The 25833-nt window shown below is 42.0% G+C and overlaps 1 protein-coding gene across 5 annotated transcripts in view; it reads right to left on the bottom strand.

The window, feature by feature from the left end:
- Window positions 1-24831, bottom strand: part of FHOD3 (formin homology 2 domain containing 3) — a 611741-nt gene extending 586910 nt beyond the window's left edge. For 2 of the 5 annotated variants that reach the window (XM_037889933.2, XM_037889931.2), the window contains exon 1: window positions 24207-24824. In XM_037889933.2, coding sequence (XP_037745861.1) covers window positions 24207-24371 — 165 coding nt within the window. In that variant the 5' untranslated portion in view covers window positions 24372-24824. Of the gene's footprint in view, window positions 1-24206 lie in introns of all 5 variants that reach the window. The other 3 variants (XM_043540433.1, XM_043540432.1, XM_037889932.2) reach the window with 3 other exon arrangements.
- Window positions 24832-25833: the final 1002 nt, after the last annotated feature.

The following is a 25833-nucleotide window of genomic DNA, read 5'->3' on the forward strand; positions in this document are numbered from 1 at the left end:
TCCCAATTTGTAGCATTGCATTGCTTGCTGTCCCAATAGCTGCGTGTGCTGCAGCAGAGCACTTGGGCTCTCGATTGCCTCCAGGAGTTACCACTGCATCTCCCTGTCTTTCAACACTGTCTTTTGCCATGGCAGCACTGTCCATGGCGGCTGCAACACTATCTTTGGCCATTCCAAGGAATGGCAACATTCCCTTTTCCCCCTCCAACTACAAGTACAATTTCCACCTCTTCATTTTTATTTGGGGTGGAGGGGAAGTCTGCAATGAGGTTGTCATAAATAGAAAGGGAAGGGTAAACACCTTTAAAATCCTCCTGGCCAGAGGAAAAATCCTTTCACCTGTAAAGGGTTAAGAAGCTAGGATAACCTCGCTGGCACCTGACCAAAATGACCAATGAGGAGACAAGATACTTTCAAAAGCTGGGGGGAGGGAAAAAACAAAGCTCTCTCTGTCTGTCTGTGTGATGCTTTTGCCGGGGACAGAACAGGAATGGAGTCTTAGAACTTAGTACCTAATGCGTTAGATTATGATTTCTTTAAATGGCTGAGAAATTAAGCTGTACTGAATAGAATGGATATTCCTGTCTGTGTGTCTTTTTGTAACTTAAGGTTTTGCCTAGAGGGATTCTCTATGTTTTGAATCTAATTACCCTGTAAGGTATTTACCATCCTGATTTTACAGAGGTGATTCTTTTTATTGTTACTTCTATTAAAATTCTTCTTTTCAAGAACTGAATGCTTTTTTCATTGTTCTTAAGATCCAAGGGTTTCGGTCTGTGGTCACCTATGCAAGTTGGTGAGGACTTTTACTAAACCTTCCCCAGGAAGTGCGGTGGAAGGGTTGGGAGGATTTTTTGGGGGGAAAGACATTTCCAAACGGGCTCTTTCCTAATAAAATAAACCCGGATAAAACGTTTGGTGGTGGCAGTGGAAGTCCAAGGGTAAAATAGTTTGTACCTTGGGGAAGTTTTTACCTAAGCTGGTAAAAGTAAGCTTAGGAGGTTTTCATGCAGGTCCCCACATCTGTACCCTAGAGTTCAGAGTGGGGAAGGAACCTTGACAGAGGTATACAAACAATTCATACTGTTTCTTCCATTCCCCCCGCCCCCAGGTTAGCCAGCCCAGCTCCTCAAAAATATGGACAGGTCACATTTCCACTGCTGGACCTTTTCTTGGCATTTCTGGTTTGAATGTACATTTTCCTGAGTGTTTTCTCTCTATACTGTACTATCCACATCCCTGTTGTGGCCCCTCGCAGACATCTGCTTAGCAATGTATGCAAAAAGATCCTTATTACGGTGGCTGGCCACAAGAGCGTTCTGCCCCAATGCTTCTCCCCAGATGGCAATGAGATCCAGGGTCTCAGCATGGCTCCAGAAGTTGCCTGAGGCATGTTGTTCGGCTTCTGGAGTAATATTGCATCAATGCTGATATATTTGAATCCAGGAGCAAATGGGCAAATTCTGGCCCGGTGCCAGTTTTTAAATGCGGGAGGGGACATCTGGATAAGTTGACACCAGAGCTGTGGAGGACTCACAGGTAAAGAGACAGGTCACTAACTGTTGCTGACAAAGCAGAATGGGATAACAGCTGAAGGACTGCCAGAGTAGTGTGCAGCATGAACAACAGACCAAACTAACTCAATTTGCAGTAAACTTAGTTCACTTTGAAAGAGGACTGCAGAGTTCCGGATAAGTATGGAGTTAGTGCACTATAACAAATTGCGTTGTGCACATGCAAGCATTTTCCAACTGGTTTAACTCGACTTAATCCTGTTTAACCCCCCCACACGCACACACACACGTGTAGACAAGCCGTCAGACCACTATTTGTATTTCAAAAGATTTCATCTGGTGGACAAAGAACACAATACTGCAAAATTAATATATCTTGTTATACCTACATTACTGTCTCCTCTGAGACTTGTAAGGATAACATTAGCAGACTACAAGTTACCTGCTCATATCTTGTAAGGACAGGATAGTTTACCATAATTCTGCTATTTGAAGAAGAAATAGCCACCAGCTACAACTATACAAGGGAGATGAGTCTATGGATATGTCCACACTGCAATTAAAAACCCACAGCTGGCCCATGCCAGCTGATTCAGGCTCGCAGGATTCAGGCTCTGGGGCTGTTTATTTGGGGTGTAGACTTCGGACTCAGGGTCTGGGACTCTCCCACCTTGCAGGGTCCTACAGCCCAGGCTCCTGCCAGAGCCCAAACATCTACATCATATTTAAACAGCCCCCTAGCCCGAAACCCACAAGTCCAAGACAGCTGGCACAGGCCTGCGGTGGGTTTTTACTTGCAGTGTAGTCCATACCCTATAACTCCACTTACATTGAATTGAATTTTTTAATCCTACTTTTTGTCACTGAAGTCACATGTAACAATAATTACTCTTAAATCCCACCAACTATCAGCAGTGTCTTTCAAACAGAATCAATATGAATCAAAAGAACTATTCTGAGGCAAGAACACTGTTTCATCAGACAACCAAAACTAATAAAGAATTTAACAAAAAGAGGAACACTGATTTGAAATGTAACTATATTAGTCAAATTTCATCAAGTTAGCCTTTATTTCTGTGTGCATAATAATCACAGAAAGACATTCTCCTTACTACTTTTGTCAACCTTTAATTATGTCATGTTACCAACATCTTGTCAAAGGAGAGAGCAACTGAAAGCATACAGCATGTCTGAGTAAAGGCTATTTTTATCCTGTGATTCAGTCAGCACTCTTACAATGGCTAGGATTAAAGCTACAAGGCAGCCAAGTTACTGTATATAGGCCAATGCAATTACATGTTGAAACATGTTCAGAAAATGTGATTGTATACTGCAATCTTGCAATCCACACTGCGAACAAAAATAACATGTCAAAGACAGCTATCTCTATGCAAATAAACTTGTTAATAAACAGTGTGCAATCCTCTTGTTTCTTTCCTGTTGATTGATAGTTCACTAGCACTTTTATTTCAAGTCCTTTTAACGAGATTTTAATGCTCATGAAAGGTGTCGAGACTGGCAGACCTACAGACTGAGGTCTTCCTTTTACCTACTGAGCAGGTACAGCATAGGCAGGGGCACAGCAGACTTCTTCAGACTGCTCCAGCTTCGATCTTCCCCTGCAATGACTACTCCTAAAGGCAAGAGGGTAATTCAGTCTCCATGCCCAGCCAAACCTTAACCTCTCTGCTGAGACTACCGACAAGAGCTAGTTGTGGTGGTGGTGGTGGTGCTAAGAATGCTTTTTCAGTATTGCCAGCCCCAAACATCAAAACATTGTGACTCGGCCACCTCCAAAATCATGAAATTGGGTGAGATTTTTACAATGTTGGGATCTTTTTATTTGTGTTTCTATCCTTGGGCCTTTAGGGGTCATGTTTTCAACTTTCCTTCTGTGAAGCTGAGGTTAATCACACGACCCCAGGAGCTTGGGCTTTAAGAAACACAGTAAATATTGTCAGACTCACAATGAAAGTGAGAGACTGGCAACACTGTGATGTGGGCACTTATCGACTAGGAAATTGTTTGAGACCATCTACTCACTTTACTTATATCATCAACCAGTCATCAAATTGTAATGACTTTCAGTTACGAGAAGTGGAGCTGGAATTTGACCAATAAACTTCAGTAGAATGGCTCTGTATCTCATTACCAACCTCCCAAGTCTCCAGTCTCTTTCAATTCTTCTTTTTTTTAAATTAAATAGGTAATTTCCTTCTTTCAGCTGATCAGTCTATACCTTTGTTCTGAAAACTGGCAAATGAAGTACTGTAGATTCTCCTGCCCCTTAAGAGGTCTAACCTCCCATTCATGCACAGATGATTTACTCACATAGTAGAAGTTTATTTGTTGTTCACAAAAATGAGCTTAAACCACAAAAACAAACAAACAAACAAAACAAGAGAAATGTTCGAAGGACTTCTGAGTTCACCAGACATGCAAACCAAGGTGTATGCGACTTGTTTACCAGGAGAGAGACATTGGCATGGAAGGATGACAACATCTGCATCTTGGAACAATGCAACGGAACAATACAACTTTCATCAGCCCAAAGAAAACTCTGCTGACTTTGGCTTGTTATTCTTCATAAAGCACTTTTGTGTGTGTTGACTACTCCACTGTGGTAAACTGAATAAAACATCAGAAGCATTCCTTAAAATCACAATAGGAAAAACTATAACTACTCAAAGTGTTCAAAGTTTAAAAAACTGAATGGGTCATCTCAGCTGGAGCCTAATATGACTTTATGTTCATCAGTGTGGATTTTTTTTCCCTCTTTCAAAAGCCCAGAAAGAGTTCATCAAGACTATGGGGAGAGAAGAAACCTAACGACAGCAGCATCCAAACACACAAAGCAAGCTTAGGCCTCGTTGCTCTGCACCCTCCTCTCCCTAAACCTCAGGAATTTTCTCTCTCCTGCATGACCTTCACCTGCCTTAGAAACAACAGCTTCTGTTGCCCTCATTATCCAGGATGCAATCTAAACACAGGAAGAGAAACTTTCTGATAGAAAATAAAATGGCCAGATAAAAGGCAGAATCTAGAAAACCATGGCAAGAGAGCAAACAAAACAACAAAGCGCAATGTCTGAAACGTAACAGATGAGCTGTTAAACTGTTTTGTTAGTTTGATAGAACAGTAACTGCACTTTCCACCTAAGCAATATCCAGTTAGCATCTACAGGACATTCAAATAATAAAAATTAAATGCACTAAGTTTATAGACATGCACTTCAATAATTATACCTGAGCACGGCCCATTCTCCCACTCCAATGTGAGGAAACGGGTGGAAATAAATGTAAAACTAGACATTATAACAAAAAAACAAAACAGACTTTATAAGAATATAAACGTAAAACTTGATATTGTAAAAAAAATGAGCCCTTGACTTGCAAAAGGCAATTATTGTTATGATTTATGCATCATTTAGAATATTTAAGCAGGTTAACTCAATCCTGTCTGGCTGAAATAGAACACCAAATCTTTCATTTCCGCTGTTTTTCACTTGAGAGTAAAGACAGCATACCTCAGTTGTGATCACTGGAGAGTTATGGGTCTTTTGCATTAGTAAAAGAAATTTGATTCTTGTCCTTTAATTAGTAGCCTGATATATTATTGTATCTGAAAACAAGTGAGAAGGAAATGAGGAAACAGAGACTGAAAAGTGCAGAGCATATTTTAATTATGCCCTCTTTCTCTCATGAATATTTTTGTCTGAGTGCCTTTCTTGTTTCTTTTTCTTTTCCTAATATACAGTGTACACGGTTTGAAAAAAAGCTGATCTACCAATAAAGCTATAATTGCCAGCTCTTTTCTAATTCCACACAAGAGCACCAAATTGTAGAATCATAGAATCATAGAATATTAGGGTTGGAAGAGTCCTCAGGAGGTCATCTAGTCCAATCCCCTGCTCAAAGCAGGACCGACACCCACTAAATCATCCCTGCCAGGGCTTTGTCAAGCCAGGCCTTAAAAACCTCTAAGGATGGAGATTTCACCACCTCCCTAGGTAACCCATTCTGGTGCTTCAGCACCCTCCTAGTGAAACAGTGTTTCCTAATATCCAACCTAGACCTCCCCCACTGCAACTTGAAACCATTGCTCCTTGTTCGAACATCTGCCACCACTGAGAACAGCCGAGCTCCATCCTCTTTGGAACCCCCCTTCAGGTAGTTGAAGGCTGCTATCAAATCTCCTCTTACTTTTCTCTTCTGTAGACTAAATAACCACAGTTCCCTCAGCCGCTCCTCATAAGTCATGTGCCCTCTAATCATTTTCATTGCCCTCCGCTAGACTCTCTCCAATTTGTCCACATCCCTTTTGTAGTGGGGGGACCAAAACTGGACACAATACTCCAGGTGTGGCCTCACCAGTGCCAAGTAGAGGGGAATAATCACTTCCCTCGATCTGCTGGCAATGAAGGTCTACTAATACAGCCCAATATGCTATTGGCCTTCTTGGCAACACACACTGCCGACTCATATCCAGCTTCTCGTCCACTGTAATCCCCAGGTCCTTTTCTGAAGAACTGCTGCTAAGGCAGTCAATCCCCAGCCTGTAGCAGTGCATGGGATTCTTCCTTCCTAAGTGCAGGACTCTGCATTTGTCCTTGTTGAACCTCATCAGATTTCTTTTGGCCCAATCCTCCAATTTGTCTAGGTCACTCTGGACCCTATCGCTACCCTCCAGTGTATCTACCTCTCCCCCCAGCTTAGTGTCATCTGCGAACTTGCTGAAGGTTGAACAAAACCAACCCCTGGGGCACTCCGCTTGATATCGGCTCCCAACTAGACACCAAGCCATTGATCACTACCCATTGAGCCCGACAATCTAGACGCTTTCTGTCCACCTTATAGTCTATTCATCCAATCCATACTTTTTTAACTTGCTGGCAAGAATACTGGGGGAGATCCTATCAAAAGTTTTGCTAAAGTCAAAGCTCACAGGAACAAACCTGGAGGAGAGGGCTAACAAATGGGAGGAAAACTCAGCAGTTTTGTGAATTTTTCCTGACTACATTCCCTCAGGTGAAAGGAGCTTGAGGCTTGCAAATTTTTCAAGCCCTCTTCCTCTCAGTCCTGTGGATGTGGAGAAGAGAATCCCTTCCTGTGTGGAGCCAGAAGCCATGCTACCAGGACAGCTGCTGTAACATGGTAATAAACTGAGGGTGTAAAAGTAATAGTTTTGATTTTTCACTTAGAATAACATGTCGTCAATTTCTTCGTGTTCAGAGTCTCTTTTCACCAGCGATGTTCAACTTTTTTTTACTTCAAGAGCAGAACATTTTCTAAAAGGTCACAGGGCCACAATCAATGCTTTGTGGATGATTCTCTGCCCCGTTGTACTCTCTATGTGTCACTCAGGCAACACAAATGGAGTGGAAACCACCCTCATGTCTCCCTGGCACAAGGGAGTTCCCAGCTGGTGAAAAGCTGGGGCAGCCTGCTCCTACGTTTCCTCCCACAGCCATTAGTGCAGAAAGGAATCTCAGGGGTGGGGGAAAGAAATGGCTGCAGTGTGCTGCTTTCCAGCTACCCTCAGTGGGCATATGGCCACCAAAATGACCACTTCCAGCTGGCACAAGTCTACTCTAACTTGCCCCAGGCCTGCAACAGAGAATCAGGAGCTGTAACGGGTTGCTGGTTCTCAGCTTCTCCTCTTTTTCAGTCTCCTGGGCTGCAGTGGGTGGCTCTGTGAGGAAAGGGAGACATCTTTTGTTGGATTCTTTCCTAAACTCAGGCATCTATCCTGCTTTCCCTAAGCTCGTAAGGAAGCAGGCAGTGGAGTAGCCACAACTACTCTTTTCTTTCCCCTGAATGCACCAGGTGGCCCACAAGGGAATTGCTGAGCAGCTGCACCAGGGACGAGACAACAACTGCTCAGTGCTCGCCTGGCTCACACCACAGCATCTCCTGCCACTGAAGGGGAATCAGCCAGAGTAAGTTGGAAAGGTGATGTCCCCAACCGCTCCCCTGTAGCAATGAAGCTGGTTCAACTACTTCAGTTTTAAAATTGCTGGGTGGAGGCTTTAGCACATTTTTTTCAATTCATAGTCAAAAAACAAATTTTCTTCTTCATGCTCTTGTTGTTGAGGGCTGCAAGCTAGAGACTTGAAACCCAGAAGCAGACCCCAGGCCACAAGCTATACATCACTGCCTCAGACCCTTGAAGAAAGATCTTAAAATTCTAAGGCCTGGTCTACACACAGTTTTTGAACTCGGACAATGTCAGTGAGGACTGTGATTTTTTTTTTACTGATAAAGTTATACTGGTACAAGCTCACCTGCGTATAGTTATACTGGTCTAACTTATTCCCCTTCCCATTCAAAAATAAGCTATATGGCTATAAGCACATTTTATACTGGTATAACTGGCTCCAAATCATAGAATCATAGAATATCAGGGTTGGAAGGGACCTCAGGAGGTCATCTAGTCCAACCCCCTGCTCAAAGCAGGACCAATCCCCAACTAAATCATCCCAGCCAGGGCTTTGTCAAGCCTGACCTTAAAAATATCTAAGGAAGGAGATTCCACCACCTCCCTAGGTAACGCATTCCAGTGTTTCACCACCCTCCTAGTGAAAAAGTTTTTCCTAATATCCAACCTAAACCTCCCCCACTAGAGGGAGTTGCATTATTTTAACTATACCAGTATAGTTAAAGCGATACAAATTTTGTATGTAGGCATGGCATCCCTAAGGTGCAGTTCATGATATTTATTTGTACCTTAAAAATATAATCTAAGTTTCAGCCTAAATTCCCATTCAATAACAGATATAAGCATGTGTATCTCATTTGATTTTGGAACTTTTCTTTTCTTTTCATGTGGAGGTTTTTCTTGTCTTTGAGAGGTAAATAACCTATCTTTAACTCATCACAAACAATATAATTTGAGTCCGATTTGTCCCGGTCTTAAAATAGACATACACCTCCGCCTTGAATATATTTCAAAAGTATGACCACAAGGAGATGAAGGTACTTGTTCAGTCATTGCTACTCTAATCTTATTAAACACTGACACGTAAAACGATGATGAATGATGTGACTAAGTGATTACTTTAATATTACTGCCTTATCCCTGTTTAGCAATGACAGACACCCAAGATCAAAATCAGCTGTTGCTCAAGACTCTAGAATTAAAATAAACACCCACTCAGAGCAATCTGAGGGCCAGTCAGTGGTACAATAGAGGCAAGTCATCTTAGTGAAGTTAGAAAAAGCCTAGGGGTGTTTCAAAGCACTTTTTAAAAGCCGGTAACGACAGAATTAACTTATTTTTTTTAATCGTTGGAATGGGAAACTGAAGCGCATTTTTTACTTTAAAATTGTGTTAAGCTGATGACATGCAGATAGTTGAACTTTAAGTCTCATAGTCATCTCCAGCTTAATAATTTTTCAAGCCGATAGTAGCAGATGTTTCTGGGTAGCTGGGCCCACTTGAGAACTTACTGCTACTTTTGCCCAACCCTGTTCCTTCACTAAGAACATTCAACAACATTCCTGGCGATGTTATTAATAAAGTGTAATATAATATAAAGTTAATGTGAATGTAATGCAATCCAGGTGTTGTAGGATGCGGTGATGGTGATTCAATAGGTGGCACTCTTTCCTCCAAGTCAGTACAGAACCAATATCCTTGCATAGTGTTAGAGGCTAAAATGGTGCGGTCTTTCAAATAAGATGTACAACCCCAAGTCTTGATCACTTGTGGTCACTGAAAATCTCATGGCACTTTTCAAAAGAACTGGAGTGTAAACGGAGCTTGGTCAAATTCCAGCATGTGTAATTATGTTCTGCCAACCTCAGTTCCCCTTATGATACTCTTCCATTCCAATCCTAAAGGGCTACGTAGTGTTTCTGTGGACTTTTCAACAGATGTCACATAATCATACAAGCATTTAAATGGTGAGCAAATTGTGTACAACACTTAGGGTATGTCTACACTCTGTGACAAAAGACCTCAGCACAAGCACACCTGCATCAGCTCAGCTGACACAGACTCGCGGGGCTCAAGCTGAGGGGCTATAAAATTGCAGTGTAGACATTTGGGCTCAGGCTGCAGACCAGGCTCTGGGACCCTCCCCGCCTCATGCGGTCTCGCAGCCAAAGCCCAAATGTCTACACTGCAATTTTATTGCACTCCATCTGAGCCTCATGAACCTGAGTCAGCTGACCTGGGCCAGCTGTGGGTCTTTTATTGCAGTGTAGACATACCCTTAAAAATATAATAAAATCAGTTACTTGGCTTGGCCAGATGGGAGAACAAGAGGAAGCAAGAACTCCCTTTGCTCTCTTGCTGAGCCCTGCATAGCTTCGGACTTTGGTTGCAGTAGGTAGAGCCAGGGGCAACTCACCTGATATTCTTCCCTGAAAACAAATGGGAGGGGAGGGAGAGGAGACCTGACTCAACCCCCCTATTCTGGTCATGCAGAGGTAGGAATAAATTGCTTCACAAAAAGATATGAAGAGATTTAGCCCTGGATCCTGAAAGGCATATAGACATCTACTTCATCTGGGACTTAGGCCCAGATCCTCAAAGGTATTTAGGTACCTTTCTCCCTCCCCAGACCAAGGGGGAAAGCACAGGGGGAACTGTGATTCTGAGTCCTATTCATTCTCTGGTCTGCTCCGGCTTACTGAGTGCAGAGTAATTTTTCTGAAAGCACTTTTAGAAGCATCTGGATGAAAGGTGATACATAAATTTAGTTTTGAAAACAGACTGCAGGAATTATAACTGTGCAGACTAGCTGCTTCTTTACTGTCAACTCCCTTATCTTGATTACTGACTCATTTTATGTTTGTATCAGAATGAATTGACAGGTACTGCATATGGATAGATGGCCCCCAATTTGAGAATTTAACACTGCTTTTAAAAACTGGTGGGCTTTGCCCTTGGTTTCACCCTTCTTAAAGCCAGGATCTGCAAGGACTCTAAAGGCTTATTAACAATTAAACTAATGACTGCCTACTTGAGAGAAGCATCAATAAATTACAGTACAGGAAGCATGTACAATCAAAAAAAATGATAACGTACGGGGAATTACTGAAGCTTATTCCTGGCAGTTAATTTAAAATATTCAGTTATATTCCAAGAAGAAAATGGGGAGGGAATATAAAACCTTACATAGACTTTAAGAAACTAAAATTGCCAACTGCAGAATAATACAGAGTGAAAGCCAAAAGAGCTAATAATGAAGATATGCCACATAGCCCCACAGCAAAAGAAAGAAATGTGATATTATGAGACAATGCATGAAAGGATAACAGGATTGGGATTTTAAATGATTTCAACCTTCCCAATTGGGAAATTTTTGAAACATGTGGCACACTGAGATACAAGGGACGGATATAGTAATTGATGGCTGTCTGTACCAATGTGTTAAAAGATCTTTCCAAGAGTAGGACTGCTATTTGTGCACTTAAAGGGATGCTGCCTGCATTTTTAGGCCTTAGAACAAACAAACCAAACTTTCTGTAACTGATGTCTACAGCTTGCAAACATCTTGAAGGCCACATCTAATTTGCATTAAATGGATCATAGTAAGCCCTAGCATTCAATGCTCATTTTTAATTTATATTGCTGGGATCTCTGATCTTTGAGGCCCACATGGCCTTAAAATGAATACCCCCTAACAGCTTTCCCATTTAGCATCTCTTTAATTTCACTCACGCTGACATTCTCCATACAGATCCTTGATGTAACTCAGTTTTGATTTTGTTTTTTAAATTCACTGTTAGGGCCAGATTCTGCTCTCATTTTATACCAATAGCCAGTAACCATACCAGTATCCAGATCAACTTCAGTGACTGCAATTTCATTTTCAGCATGGCATTGTTATAAAATAGGTAAAGAAGGCTGCAGTGCAGAGAAATGGACAACTGATAAAATGTGATATCTCTCTTCAATTTAACGTAAACACCCTTCTCTGAAAATTAAAACAAACACAGCCATTGCCAGGATACCAATCTCATGTTGTTTGTGGTTAAGGATGGGTGAATCTCTTGCCATTTGAGATTTTGCAAGTTTCTGGATTTACTTTGCAAAAGTACTGTGTATCACAAAATGGCTTTAGTTCTGTGAAATCCAGAACACTTGGAAAAAAATTGCAGATGTTGCAGATACTTATGCCCAATTCCCCTGCCAGCCCTGATCTCCTGGTCACCATTACAAGAAGGGTAACGCTTCCTTCCCCCTCTCTTATTCTTCCTATGGGAAGGGCAATGAAAATTCAAGCACTGCATCAGTCCCAGACCATATCCGTCTGCCTCAACAGGTTCTGCCCCCAACATTACCACTAACAGTTTCAAGAGGGCAGCAACTACCATCCTCACTATCATTTTTTGCAGGTGGCAGGCTATGTCCAGGCTGTTGGCCCACTGACCAATCCAAAAATTGCCTCTTGAGGAAGAGAGAGATGACCTACCTGCCCCCATATCCAGCAGTAGCAGAACCAAAAAACACACATCTGACAGTCTCAGTGTACAAACTCTTTCACAGATGCATAGATTCCAAAGCCAGAAGGGACAGTAGTGATCTAGTTTGACCTCCTGTATAACACAGCCCACAGAACTTCCCCAGAATAATCCCTAGAGAATATATTTTAGAACAAAATCAAATCTTGATTTAAAAATTGCCAGAGATTCAGAATCCAAAACAACTCTTGGTAAATTGTTAATTACCTCCAGTGTTGAAAAATTACACCTTATTTCCAGTCTGAATTTGTCTAGCTTCCACTTCCAGCCATTGGATCATATTACACCTTTCTCCTAGACTGAAGAGCCTATTATCAAATATTTGTTTCTCTTGTAGGTACTTATAAACAGTGATCAAGTTATCCTTATCCTTTTCTTTGTTAAACTAATAGAGATTAAGCCTCTTGAGTCTATCATTTTAAGGCATGTTTTCTAATCCTTTAATCATTCTCATGGCTCTTCTCTGAACCGTCTCCAATTTATCAACATCCTTCTTGAACTGCAGACACCAGAACTGGATACAGTATTCCAGCAGCAGTTGCAGCCATGCCAAAAACAGAGGTATAAAGCTCTCCCTACTCCTTCCTGAGATACCCTTTTAATGAATCCAACGATTGTATTAGCCCTTCTGGCCACAGCATTGCAATGGAAATTCATGGTCAGCTGATAATTCACCACAATACCAAATCCCTTTAGAATCAATGCTTCCTGGGATAAAGTCCCTCATCCTGTAAGTATGGCCTACATTTTTTGTTCCTAGATGTATACATTTAGCCATATTAAAATGCATATTGTTTGCTTGCGCCCTGCTTACCAACTTATCCAGATCAGCCTGTACCAGTGAACTATCCTCTTCATTATTTACCACTTCCCCAATTTTGGGGTCATCTGCAAACTATATCAGCCATGATTTTATGTTTTCTTCCAGGTTATTAATAAAAATGTTAAATAGTGTAGGACCAAGAACTGATCCCTGTGGGACTTTACTAGATACACATCCACTCGATAATTATTCCATATTTATAATTACATTTTGAGACGTATAAGTTACTCAGTTTTTAATCAATTTAATGTGTGCCACATTAATTTTAGGGCTGTCAATTAATCACAGTTAACTCACGCAATTAACTCAAAAAAATTAACTGTGATTAAAAAATTAATCACGATTAATCACACTGTTAAACAATAGAACACCAATTTAAATTTATTCAGTATTTTTCTACATTTTCAAATATATTGATTTCTATTACAACACAGAATACAGTCCACAGTGCTCACTTCATATTACTATTTTTATTACAAATATTTGCACTGTAAAAATGATAAAAGAAATAGTATTTTTCAATTCACCTCATATAAGCACTGTTGTGCAATCTCTATCATGAAAATGCAACTTAAGAATGTAGAATTTTTTTTGTTACCTAACTGCACTCAAAAACAAAACAATGTAAAACTTCAGAGCCTACAAGTCCATTCAGTCCTACTTCTTGTTCAGTCAATCTCTAAGACAAACACGTTTGTTTACATTTTCAGGAGATAATACTGCCTTCTTCTTATTTGCAATGTCACCAGAAAGTGAGAATAGGCATTTGCATGACACTTTTGTAGCCGGCATTGCAAGGTATTTATGTGCCAGATATGCTAAACATTTGTATGCCCCTTCATGCTTCGGCAACCATTCCAGAGCACATGCTTCCATGCTGATGATGCTCGTTAAAAAAAGAATGTGTTAATTAAATTTGTGACTGAACTCCTTAAGGGAGAACTGTATGTCTCCTGTTCTGTTTTTGCCTGTATTCTGCTATATATTTCATGTTATAGCAGTCTCGCATGATGACCTAGCACATCTTTGTTTTAAGAGTACTTTCACAGGAGATTTGACAAAACGCAAAGAAGGCACCAATGTAAGATTTCTAAGGATAGATACAGCACTCAACCCAAGGTTTAAGCATGTGAAGTGCCTTCCAAAATCTGAGAAGGACGAGGTGTGGAGATTGCTTTCAGATGTCTTAAAAGAGCAACATTCCGATGCGGAAACTACAGAATCCAAACCACCAAAAAAGAAAATCAACCTTTTGCTGGTGGCATCTGAATCAGATGATGAAAATGAACATGCGTCGGTCTGCTCTGCTTTGGATCGTTATAAAGAAGAACCCATCATCATCATGGACGCATGTCTTCTGGAATGGTGGCTGAAGCATGAAGGGACATATGAATCTTTAGTGCATCTAGCATATAAATATCTTGCGATGCCGGCTACAACAGTGCCATGTGAATGCCTTTTCTCACTTTCAGGTGACGTAAACAAGATGTGGGCAGCATTACCTCCTGCAAATTGTACCTCCTGCAAATTGTAATGAAACTTGTTTGCCTGAGCGATTAGCTGAAGTAGGACTGAGTGGACTTGTAGGTTCTAAAGTCTTACATTGTTTTATTTTTGAATGCAGTTATTTTTTGTACATAATTCTACATTTGTAAGTTCAACTTTCATTATAAAGAGATTGCACTACAGTACTTGTATTAGGTGAAACGAAATATACTATATCTTTTGTTTTTTACAGTGCAAATATTTGTAATAAAAAATAAATATCAAGTGAGCACTGTACATTTTGTATTCTGTGTTGTAACTGAAATCATTATATTTGAAAATGTAGAAAACATCCAAAAATATTTAAATAAAGGGTATTCTATTATTGTTTAACAGTGCGATTAATCGTGTGATTAATCACAATGAATCTTTTTAATCACACGATTAATCATGATTAATTTTAATTGCTTGACAACACTATTAATTTTGTATCGTTCTAGTTTTTTAATCAAAATATCACGCAATATCATGTCAAACACCTTACAGAAGTCTAAGTATTTTACATCAACACTATTACCTTAATCAATCAAAATTGTAGTCTCATTAAGAAAGGTATCAATTTAGTTTCACAGGATCAATTTTCCTTTAAGCCAGGACACTTCATAATACAAGTGGGCTCAGGGGAAACCTTGAGCAGCAACTTTCTGCCCCAGTGTTCCAAGCAGGGTTTCTTAAGTTCAGTGTACTGTGTGTCTCTATTCCATAGTGCTTAAAGAAACAGAGCAGCAAGACAGGGAAGTGTGCTTCCCTGGTCTTCCTGTTGCCTAACAGTGAGTAGCTTGTCCAGACTCAAAAAAAAAATCCTCTCTTTGGACTGGCAGGGGCAGTGGGGCTCCTTGCTACCCACTCTTGAAGTCAGAAGGAAATCTGCCTAGAAGAAGACAGAGGGGAAATGGGGACCCTTCCCTACAGAGGACTTCAATATAAAAAGAAAGGGGTTTATAGTGCCAGTATCTTCACTCCCCTCCTCCTGGAGGAAAGGATAAGCCAAGGATCTTCAGTCTCTCTTCCTCCTTACAAACACCATTGGAGGATGGGACAGCTGAGGAAGAAGGACCAGAATCTTTTTTGCCTCATGCATAGGGGAATCAAAATTCTTCTCTTCCCTGGAAGGAGCAGGGAGCCCAATGTCTGAGTAGGACCAGATGCTCCCAACTTTTTGGCCGCTATAACATATTTCTTACTAACAGTAAACAAAATCAAAAAGTTTGAAGTTCTGGTCCTACTTTTGTGTGGGTTTAAAAAAAAAAGACTAAGGAAGGATGTGTTTACCCAACTCTAATTTTACTATGATAGTAATTTATTTTATTAGCACAGTGTTTGTTTTGTTGTTTACTTTAATACTACAATAGTTACTCACATGTCACACCAATTCCTTAACTTCTTTAGTTGCAGTATTTGAGCTTTTTTCACTGTACAGTACTCTGCCTTTATGATACATTGTGTCTATATTTCTATATACTGAAGGGAGCCCCATCACTCCACATGTCAGCAGCAGGCTGTGAAGGCCTCAAGTGCCCTGACTGGTTAGCCCTGACTTCCTGCTGCCAGTTCTCCTCCCATTAGAGTATGGGGATGCCGCCTGAGAAGAGCGGGCCCATGCTGCTCCTGTTGTAGGGATACAGCAGGCCCTGAGCATGAGCTCAAGGCTGGGAAACAGGCCAAGGGAGCAACCTGGGAGTGTGGCCACTACAAACTGCACTGCAGGCAAGACACAACCATTGTCCAATGGGAAAGAGGAGCCCTAATCTGGGACTGAGTGGTTGAGCCTGGAGGGGCAGTTTGGACTATTTGTTTACTAAGGAAGGTAAGAGTCCCTTTGTTAAGTAAGCATATTGGATTCATTTCATTATACTTGGATTAGCTGCTCCTTTCAGTGACAGGGTGGTTCTGTCTATCCTGATAAATGTGTTGGAAAAGATTTGAACACTGGCATGGCTCCTGGGTGAATTCTTGCCTCCCCAAATGTTGCAAAAGTGTTGTACGAGGCAAGGGGTGGGAGTTTGGATCAATTTATCTTTGAGTTCTGTATACACACACTAATACAATTTTTATTGTATTATTAGTTATTAATTATTATTATCTTCATCATTTGGACAGAAAATTGAATTGAAAATAACTGTACTTTCATACATATTTCACAGTAATATACTTCATAAGGAGCTGCTGTAACACCAAAATGTACAGTGGCAAATGAAGACACAGAATAAGGTAAAATATAGCATGTTGTAATTAAATGAATAAGTAAGATAGATCACTAAAAAAAAATGCCACCTGACATTGGCTATATATATACAGCCACTCGCCTAAATGACTTTAGGTCAGCAAGTCAGAGGTATCAAGTAACTTAAAGCAATTCAAAACCAACAAATCCACAGTACCAAATTAGATTCAAAGAACATTATTAGAGTTGGACCTGAGCCACAAATTTAGATCCACATCTGAATTTTCCCAAGATTCAGGGAAATGTGGAAGAGGGAGGTATGGATCTAGAGGTCCAGCTTGGACCTGTCTCTAGTTAATATTACAGACAGAGACAAAACATATTCAGAAAACTCTAAGCTCCTGGCTTAAGTAGGTATGTAATTTTCTAAAAGGTCAACTCATAAAACCAAGAGATTTACATTTCTAAGGGTCTAGGTCAACCAGAATATAACTGATCTAGCTTTTTCTTTGGGATCAAATTGTAGAATATGCAGATTTTTTTTAAAAAAGAAAAATTTTAACCATGTCAATCTAGAAGTAAATCCTGCTTGATTTATTCACAAATCTGATTAAAATGAGGATTTTGCTACTAACCTTCCTTACAAAACCACTGCATTACATCATGATTAGAAGTCATAAGGGCACAATCCAACACCTACTGAAGTCAAATGGAGTCTTTCTAATGACTTCAGTGAGAATTGGATCAAGCCCAATGTGGCATTATGGTTTATTTAGCAGTATATAACATAGTAAATGATTAGGGACGGCAAACCAGGAGCTCCATCCCTTTTAGAGGACAAGGGAACATTCAATCAAATTAAAGGTGTCAAATTTAAAATTGATGAAAGGAAACAAATACACATCATTAATCTGTGAAACTCATTGTCACAAAATGTGAAGGCCAAGAGCTCAGCAGGTTTAAAAAAAAGGCTTAGAATTTACATGAATAATAAGAGCATCTGTAGTTACATTAGATAAAATAAAAACAAGCTTCAGGAGATAAAATGTTACATTTCAAGGCATAATATGAAACATTTTGTACTCATCAGAGACAGAATACTGAACTAAATGGACCATTAGTCCACTGGAGCATTAATTTTCAAAGTAATTAAAGGATCAAGCCCCAGCTGTATCAAAGACCAAATTTCAACCTACGAACCACCATGACAGCTGCACTTCTCTGTGACTTGACAGACCACAAAGCCCAGGACAAAGCATGCAAGAGCTGGGGATAAAGCTCTCAGTTGAGGGACTCTGACTATGGAACAATCTTCCAGAGGAGATCAAGTTAATTCCAGTCTTTAGGAAAGGATTCAAAGCCTTCCTCTTTGTCAGTCTTTCCACCATAAGTGACACTCACAAAATAAACCTCCTTTCTACCCCCTAATCTCTACCAAACAAAAATAAAACAAAAAACAAACAACCAAAAACAAAAAAAAAACACCCACACAGCCCTACTCCAAGCAGACTTTTGACTTCAAAAAGAGAGAAGTGCCACTGGACTTTGCTATTGCTACTGGTTTTATGTGGAAGGCACTCAAGATACTATGGTGACGGGCAGCAGAATAAAACAGACAGACAGATTTAACTAACCAAAATGGGGGTCCTACCTTCCCAAAGCAACATGGTAAACTTGCAGGTAAATGGTGCTGGTCAGAATTGGGGAACATTAGCAGAAGTGTGCAGATGGACATGCACATCACCTACCTATACTGTGTCTGATTAAAGTCCATGAGCACTAATTTCACTTGCACATTTTAAAAGTAAATGAAAGGTTCATACCTCATTCTGATGGAGCACTTCCAAAGTCCAACATTACCAGGCAGCCTTCTTTTCTTCTACTTGATCTAAGGGCTGATACTCAAATTCAGAACTTTATGTAAACATTTCTGAAGAGAAATTGTTGTTGAAAATAAAAGGCCTGCATTTCAGGAAGGATTCTTTGAAATAAAAGCACATTGCTGTATCTGGCCAGACAAAGAGGTGCCACAAAAAGACAGGCATTGCATTGCTAATGCAGAGAATAAGGTATATATACAGATAATATCCACACACCTATTTCATGTCTAAGTCCCAAAAGGATCCTCAAACCATGTAGACACCAACATTGCCCTATCTACCTTGCCTGCTGGGCCCAATCTGGTAGGCAGAGACGTCCCTGGGGTAGGGCGAATCGGCGCAACCACTCCGGGCCCCACGCTTTGGGGGGCCCCGCAGGCTGGTGTGATTGGCTGGCGAGGTCGGTCCCAGAAGAGACGAATCCGTCACTTCTGCCCTGGGACCCCCTGCTCCAGGCCCCGCACTTTGGGGGCCCCATGGGCCGCTGCAATTGGCTGCCACGGTCGTTCCCAGAAAAGACGAATCCTTCACTTTCACCCCGTGCCCTGCACCCCCACTAGGGATGGCCATTCTGGTAGGCATCCTGTGAACGCACCTAACTCCACACAAATGGCCAGGGGAGGGAGGACATCTCACTTATAATCTTCAGCCCAGTGGTTAGTGTACTCACCCGGCATGTGGGAGTCTCCCGGTGCAACTTCCCCCTCTGCCCGACGATGAGAAGGGATTTGAACAGGGATCTCCCAGATGAGTGCCTAACTACTGGATTAGAGAGACATTCTCAATGTCTCTCTTACATAAGAACAACCATACTGGATCAGACTAGCCCAGTATCCTGTCTTCCAACAGTGGCCAATACCAGGCGCTTCAGAGGGAACGACCAGAACAGAATTATCAAGTGATCCATCCCATCGTCCACTCCCAGTTTTTTGGCAGTTAGAGGCTTAGGACACCCACAGCATGGTGGTGTATCCCTGACCATCTTGGCTAAGAGTCATTGATGGACTAATGCTCCATGAAATTATCTAATTATTTTTTGAACCCAGTTATACTTTTGGTCTTCACAACATCCCCTGGCAATGAGTTCCACAGGTTGACAGAGCGCTGTGCGAAGAAGTACTTCCTTTTGTTTGTTTTAAACCTGCTGTTTATTAATTTAATTGGGTAATCCCTGGTTCTTGTGTTATGTGAAGGGGTAAATAACACATTCACTTTCTTCATATCATTCATGATTTTATAGATGTGTATCATATCCCCCTTAGTTACCTCTTTCCAAGCTAAAATGTCCCAGTCCTTTTAATCGCTCCTCACATGGAAGCTGGTCCATACTCTTAATCATTGTTACTCTTTTCTGCACCTTTTCGAATTCTAATATATCTGTTTTTGAGATGGACGAGCAGAACTGCACGCAGCATTTGAGGTGTGGGCATACCATGAATTTATATAGTGGCAGTAAGATATTTTCTCTTATTATCTATCCCTTTCCTAATGGTTCTTAATATTCTGTTAGTTTTTGACTGCTGCTGCACACTGAGCGGATGTTTTCAGAGAACTATTCACAATGATTCCAAAATCTCTTTCTTGAGCACTCACATTTAATTTAGACCCCATCGTTTTGTATGTATAGTTGGGATTATGTTTTCCAATGTGCATTACTTTGCAGTTATCAACACTGAATTTCATCCGCCATTTTGTTGCCCACTCGCCCGGTTTTGTGAGATCCTTCTGTAGTTCTTCACAGTGTGCTTTGGACTTAACTATCTTGAGTAATTTTGTATCATCTGCAAATTTTGCCACCTCACTGTTTACCCCTTTTTCCAGATCATTTATGAGTACGTTGAACAGCACTGGTCCCAGTACAGATCCCTCTCTCCATTCTGAAAACTGAACGTTTACTCCTACCATTTATTTCCTCTCTTTTAACCAGTTACTGACCCATGAGAGAGCCTTCCTTCTTATTCCATGACAGCTTTTTTGCTTACGAGCCTTTGGTGAGGCCAGAGTTTCAAGCCACATAGAAGAGGCGTATATTGAACCATGATCAAATTTACTGATGACACAAATTATTGGAGAGATAGCAAACAAACAGGAGGAAAAAACTAAAGTGCAGAAATACCTGGAGAGAATAAACCAGTCTGATTAATTCTTTAGTAAGTAGCTAAGAGCATGCCAGGAGACATAACTATAATGTACTGGAAGTAGGTTCTCATACTGCTGAGTTCAATGGGACTACTCACATGAATAAAATTAGCAGATGCATGAGGTGTTTGCGGACTCAGGACCTCACATTATAGGGTCTTTTGGACAGGGCCTATATTTTAATACGTGTTTGTACAGCAACTATGGTGTTTCATATTTTCCACCCAAAATGCCCATGTCTTCTTTAATCAGTTAAATCTCATAAAACCCCTGCGAGAAATGTATTATCTCCATTTTTCAAATGGGTAAACAGATGTGGGGAAGAAAGTCAATGTTCAGAAGTGCCCCTGATTTTGAGTGCTTCAATTTTTGGGAGTCAAGTTTGAGTCATTATGGGCCTGATTTTTAGAAGTGCTAAACAAGCAATTCAAACTGAAGTCAATGGGAGCTGCTGTTGCTCCAAGTAATCTCATTGTGACCCAAGTGATATCAAATTGGGCTTTCCAAATAAACAAAAATCACCCAACCTCAGTGGCCACTTTTGAAAAATAGGCTGCTTACGGCAAGTCAACAGTAAAGTCAGATATAGAACCTTTAAGTACCATCTCCCAGTCCACTGCTCTACACAATTAGGTATCAGAATTTGGCCCTTACTCACACTATTTTACTCCACAAGTAATCCCAAATGGGACTACTCACAGAATAATGTACTACTCAATGTGACTAAAGTATCTGAATCTGACCCTGAGTTGTAGAAACAGAATATGACCCAGTGCACCTACATTTTTTGTGCATTATGCAGAGCTCTGTCCTCTACAGAGTTTCTGTAACCTTGGCAAGAAAATGTTCTACAAATGTAAAACTTCTGCTGAAAGAGGTTTTCTTTGAACTATTTTTTATTGGTCTTTTTACATCCTTAAAGCTAAGAGCACACACAGCTTTTTTCCATCCTCCAGCAAGCTCCTGAGTGCAGGCCATAACACAACAAATGATGTTAAGAGACTATTTCCCTCCCACTTCATGAAAGAATGGATAAAATGGTCTTTTCCTATTTTGCTTTCTTCACAAAAACACATACCAGTTGTTATTTTTCCTCTGACGTCTTTGCTGAGTTAATTCACAGGCTAGAAGGATTATTAAATAACAAGGTAGAAAATAATAAAAGAAAGTATTTCATAACAACCAACTGTGGTATTGCCTAGAATTCCAAAACCAGGCCTGTGTGTGTGACCATAAGTGAAGAGAGTGACATTTATCAACAGATACATTAAAGTAAATATATAAGAGGTACATAAGTTTTCACAAAGGTTGGGATTTGCATTAGTGGCATACTCAATACTCACCCTTCTGAAGAGCTACAGTATCAATAGTTCCAAGGACAGCAGACTTACAGCTATTTTTAACAAAGCCCTGACTGCAACTGTTTAGCTCATAAAACCTCACAACAGCAATAGCTTAAACCCTGCTCTGCATGAACATGCTCTTAGCCAACCTTCCTAAACAATAAATGGTTTCTCAAAATCCCATGATACTCTGAAGAGGTTACTAACAAGGGGCAGACATGTCAGATTTGTTACAGATTTGGCCTGTTTTCAAGGCTTCCAAAATACAACGGTTACAACTAATGCATCAGCCATGCCTGCCCTGTTGATATTTTTGGAAATGAAAAGTGACATCTCATGAAGGTACAATACTCTGACCTGACGATTCATGAAGACACGAACACATTCTTTCATAAACATGTTCACTTATAAAGATGTAAATGCATGCTGTCCCAGGCAGACCCATGCTGAGACTGACTGATACCCATTCCATTCACTTACAACACACAATTTATTTCTGTCAAGGGATTACTTATTAAGAGTGAACTCTTTGATACACTCACATGAGAAAACAACATTGCTATCAAAGTCCACCACCACCAGTTCTCAAACATCTTCCCCTGCACTTCTTAAAAAGTTTTAAGGTGACTTTATGTATAATGTGGAGAATAAAACTAATTTAAAATATTAGGTATACTTTGTGTTCTATCCATTTAGGAGGAGATTTTCAAAGGCACACAGGAAAATTAGGCATTCAACTTCCATTGATTTTCAATAGGAGTTAGGTGCCTTAATCCCATTTGTGCCTTTGAAAATCTCTCCTTTAGCCTACACATTTAAATACATAATCACAAAGAAATTATTTATTTTTGTAGGCCAGTTATTCTAAAACATCTCATTTCTCGACACTAAGGATAATGATGGTGGTGAGGTCTGGGGTATCTTTTCCTAAACTGGTGAAGTTTAGGGATATTCCTAAATCAAGCGAAGTTAAGGGATATTCCTAAATCAGGCAGAAGGCAAATTTGATTTAGGATGAAAATATCACTCAGTTACAGTCCTGTTGAGTACAAAAATGACAGGTTACTAGGCACAGATCCGTATTTTTTTCATCTTCTGTGTTTCCGATTTGAAAAACTCTTCTCGTACACAGTCAGGATTCAACGCTCCTTTCCACAGGATACCTGTATTCCTCTGACACATAAGGGGTCTGTACTGCTCTTCACTTCCATCACAAGTTTGGGCAATAACTGCTCCATCTATCCTTATGCTACACTATTTGACAGGAAGAGTCACATAACAATTGCATCACTGCAGTGTTTGGGGTATCAACGTAGAATACTATACTATTCTATAATGAGGACACCGGACACTAGCTGAGCCTCTACCTGAGTCCTGCCGCACAATCCCTTCTTTCTGAACGTAGACTTAGGGCAGGTCTACGCTAGAAGCGCTATATTGACACAGCTGCACCGATGCAGCTGCGCCACTGTAGCATCACTGGTGAAGATGCTCTCTCCTGTCGGCATGATAACTCCACCTCCATGAGAGGGGGAAGCTATGTTGCGGGAGAGTGTCTCCTGCTGACATAGCGCCGGTGTGGACAACACTTAGGTCGCTGTAACTTGCATCGCTCAGGGGGCTGTCTTTTCCACAGTTAAGTAAGATCGACTTAAGCGGCAGCGTAGACCTGCTCTGAGTTCCCTCTAGTACAGTGATTTTCAATCTTTTTTCATTTGTGGGCCCCTAAAAAATTTCAAATGGAGGTGCGGACCCGTTTGGAGATCTAAGACATAATCTGAGGACCCCCAATGGTCCGCAGACTACAGGTCGAAGGTTCTATGGTAACAACAACCTTTCGCAGACCCCTGAGTCATAGTCTGTGGACCCTCAGGGGTCTATGGACCACAGATTGAAAACTACTGCTCTAAAAATACCTAAGTCTCCCTCTCCAGCCATACAAAAACACAAAATAACCCCCTACTTCTGCCTAATGTGCAACAGCACTAAAATCAGCACATGTTCCACCACTAGCAACTGTGACAGCAGCAGCACTGACCATGCCTCTGATCCCATCTACAGCTGGTCTGAGTATTTGTGCTACTGATCCCCTCTCGCCCCAGTTCCTTACTTCCCCACCAAGGACCCGCAACAATGGAGGGGTACTTTCAAAGTGCCCCTTTCCCTCCCCAACGCTGAATAGCTTACCCCCACCCCCACCAGTGTAGGGATAGTTTCTAAGTCTCCCCTCCCTCCCCCCAACACTATGGGGTAGGTTTCTCTGTACCAACCCACGCCACCCCCCACAGGGTAGGGATGGTTTCTAACACCGCCCCCACCCCTGTACCTTATGCGGGGCTCGGAGCAGGCGGTGCACCCCGGCCAGCTGGGTGATGAGCGCGATGTCCTCCCTGAAGGTGTAGAGAGGGGGCCGGGTGGGCTCGGGGAAGTTGGTGCTATTGAAGGGGTCGGTGTCATCTAAGAACTGCACCCTGCAGACCAGCGTGGCCATGGTGCATCCATGCAAAACACGGCAGCGGCGGCAGCGGCAAAGCACAGGGTGGGGGAGGCTGGGCAGGAGGCGCCCCCTCCCCCCCGAACAAGAAATAAAAGTTGGAGCCTAGCAGCAGGGCTGCGATCAGCCCGCAGCGGCAGGTTGGCAGAGATCAGGCTCCGCTCCCCGGCGGCCGGGCTGAGCTGCAACCCGAGGGCGGGGGGAAGCAGGAGAAGCACCGGCCGCAGGAGCCACCGCAAGATGCACGCAGCGGAGCCCGACTGCTTCAGAGCCCCCAGCACGCGGGGATCATCGCCCCCTCCCCGCCCGGCTCCACACGGTGCGGGCGTCCTTCAGGCTGACAAAGGGCAGAGCCCCGGGGCGGAGCGGCCGGCGGGCGCGGTGCACGGGCAGCCGGAGAGCAGCGGCGGCAGCTGCTCCCCCATGCTCAGTCAGCCTGAGCCGCTGCAGCGGGCCGGGGCTGCTGCCTGTGGGAAACCCGCGCTGGCTTAGTCCTCAGCCAAGCGCCGCCTGAGCCGCCAGGCAGCAGGCGCCCCCCAGCGGGCACAGGGAGGAGCGTCACCCGGCCGCCACATTCCCCGGCCCGGGACACGGGAGCGGGGCACAGGGACACCCAGTCAGCCAGGAGCTCCCGCCTGCGCGGGAACTGGGGTGGGGTGGAGTGGGGTGGAGGCGGAGATAGCCTGCTAAAATCTTCCGGGGAGGAGGTAGGGAGAGAAGCTCCTCATCCTCGCATCTGCCAGAGGAGAGACAGACATTCCATCCTTCCCCCTCAAAAAAATACTCCTAGATTGGGAGAGATCGAGAGAGTCCACCACGCAGAGACCATGTCTAACAACCCTCAATCTCCAGGGACGGGAAAATCTGGGGGGAGGGGAAGAGAGAGACTCCTACTTGGGGAACCCCACATCCTTCAGGGGAAAGAGACAGAAAGCACTTCACCACACCCAAATCTCCAGGCAGACCCTTGCATTCTCCCGGTCGTCCCGGTCCTGGAACCACCTATCTATAAATTTGCGAGCAAGGCCAGATTAAGGCAATCCAGGGCCCCAGGCACAGTACCACCCATGGCTCTGTTTGGTGTAGTGGTCGGTGCCAGTGCCACACAGGAGCCATCTACTGGGAAACAAATTCTAAACACCCATATTTGCATATAGCTGCATTCTGTTACCTCAAATAGCCTGTGCTTCCTGTTAAAATCTTTCCTGTAATATTTGTTAAATTTAAAGGGAATTTAAAATAAAGTCAGGGATTTGATCCAAACAGAAAGTAATACAAAGGATCAAAGTTTGGCCATCTTTTTTTCTTGTTTATATAAAGCCCATATAATTGTTTGGGTTTTTTGTATGTGTTCGGGGTTTCTCCCCCCAAACAGATGAATCAATGCTATTTTGTTTCCAAACAGAAAAAATAAAAGAGCTCACTCATATATTTCTTTGCCTTTTTCCCTAATACTTAG

Source organism: Chelonia mydas, chromosome 2, assembly GCF_015237465.2.
Source record: "Chelonia mydas isolate rCheMyd1 chromosome 2, rCheMyd1.pri.v2, whole genome shotgun sequence".
In the NCBI taxonomy this organism is placed as follows: domain Eukaryota; kingdom Metazoa; phylum Chordata; order Testudines; family Cheloniidae; genus Chelonia; species Chelonia mydas.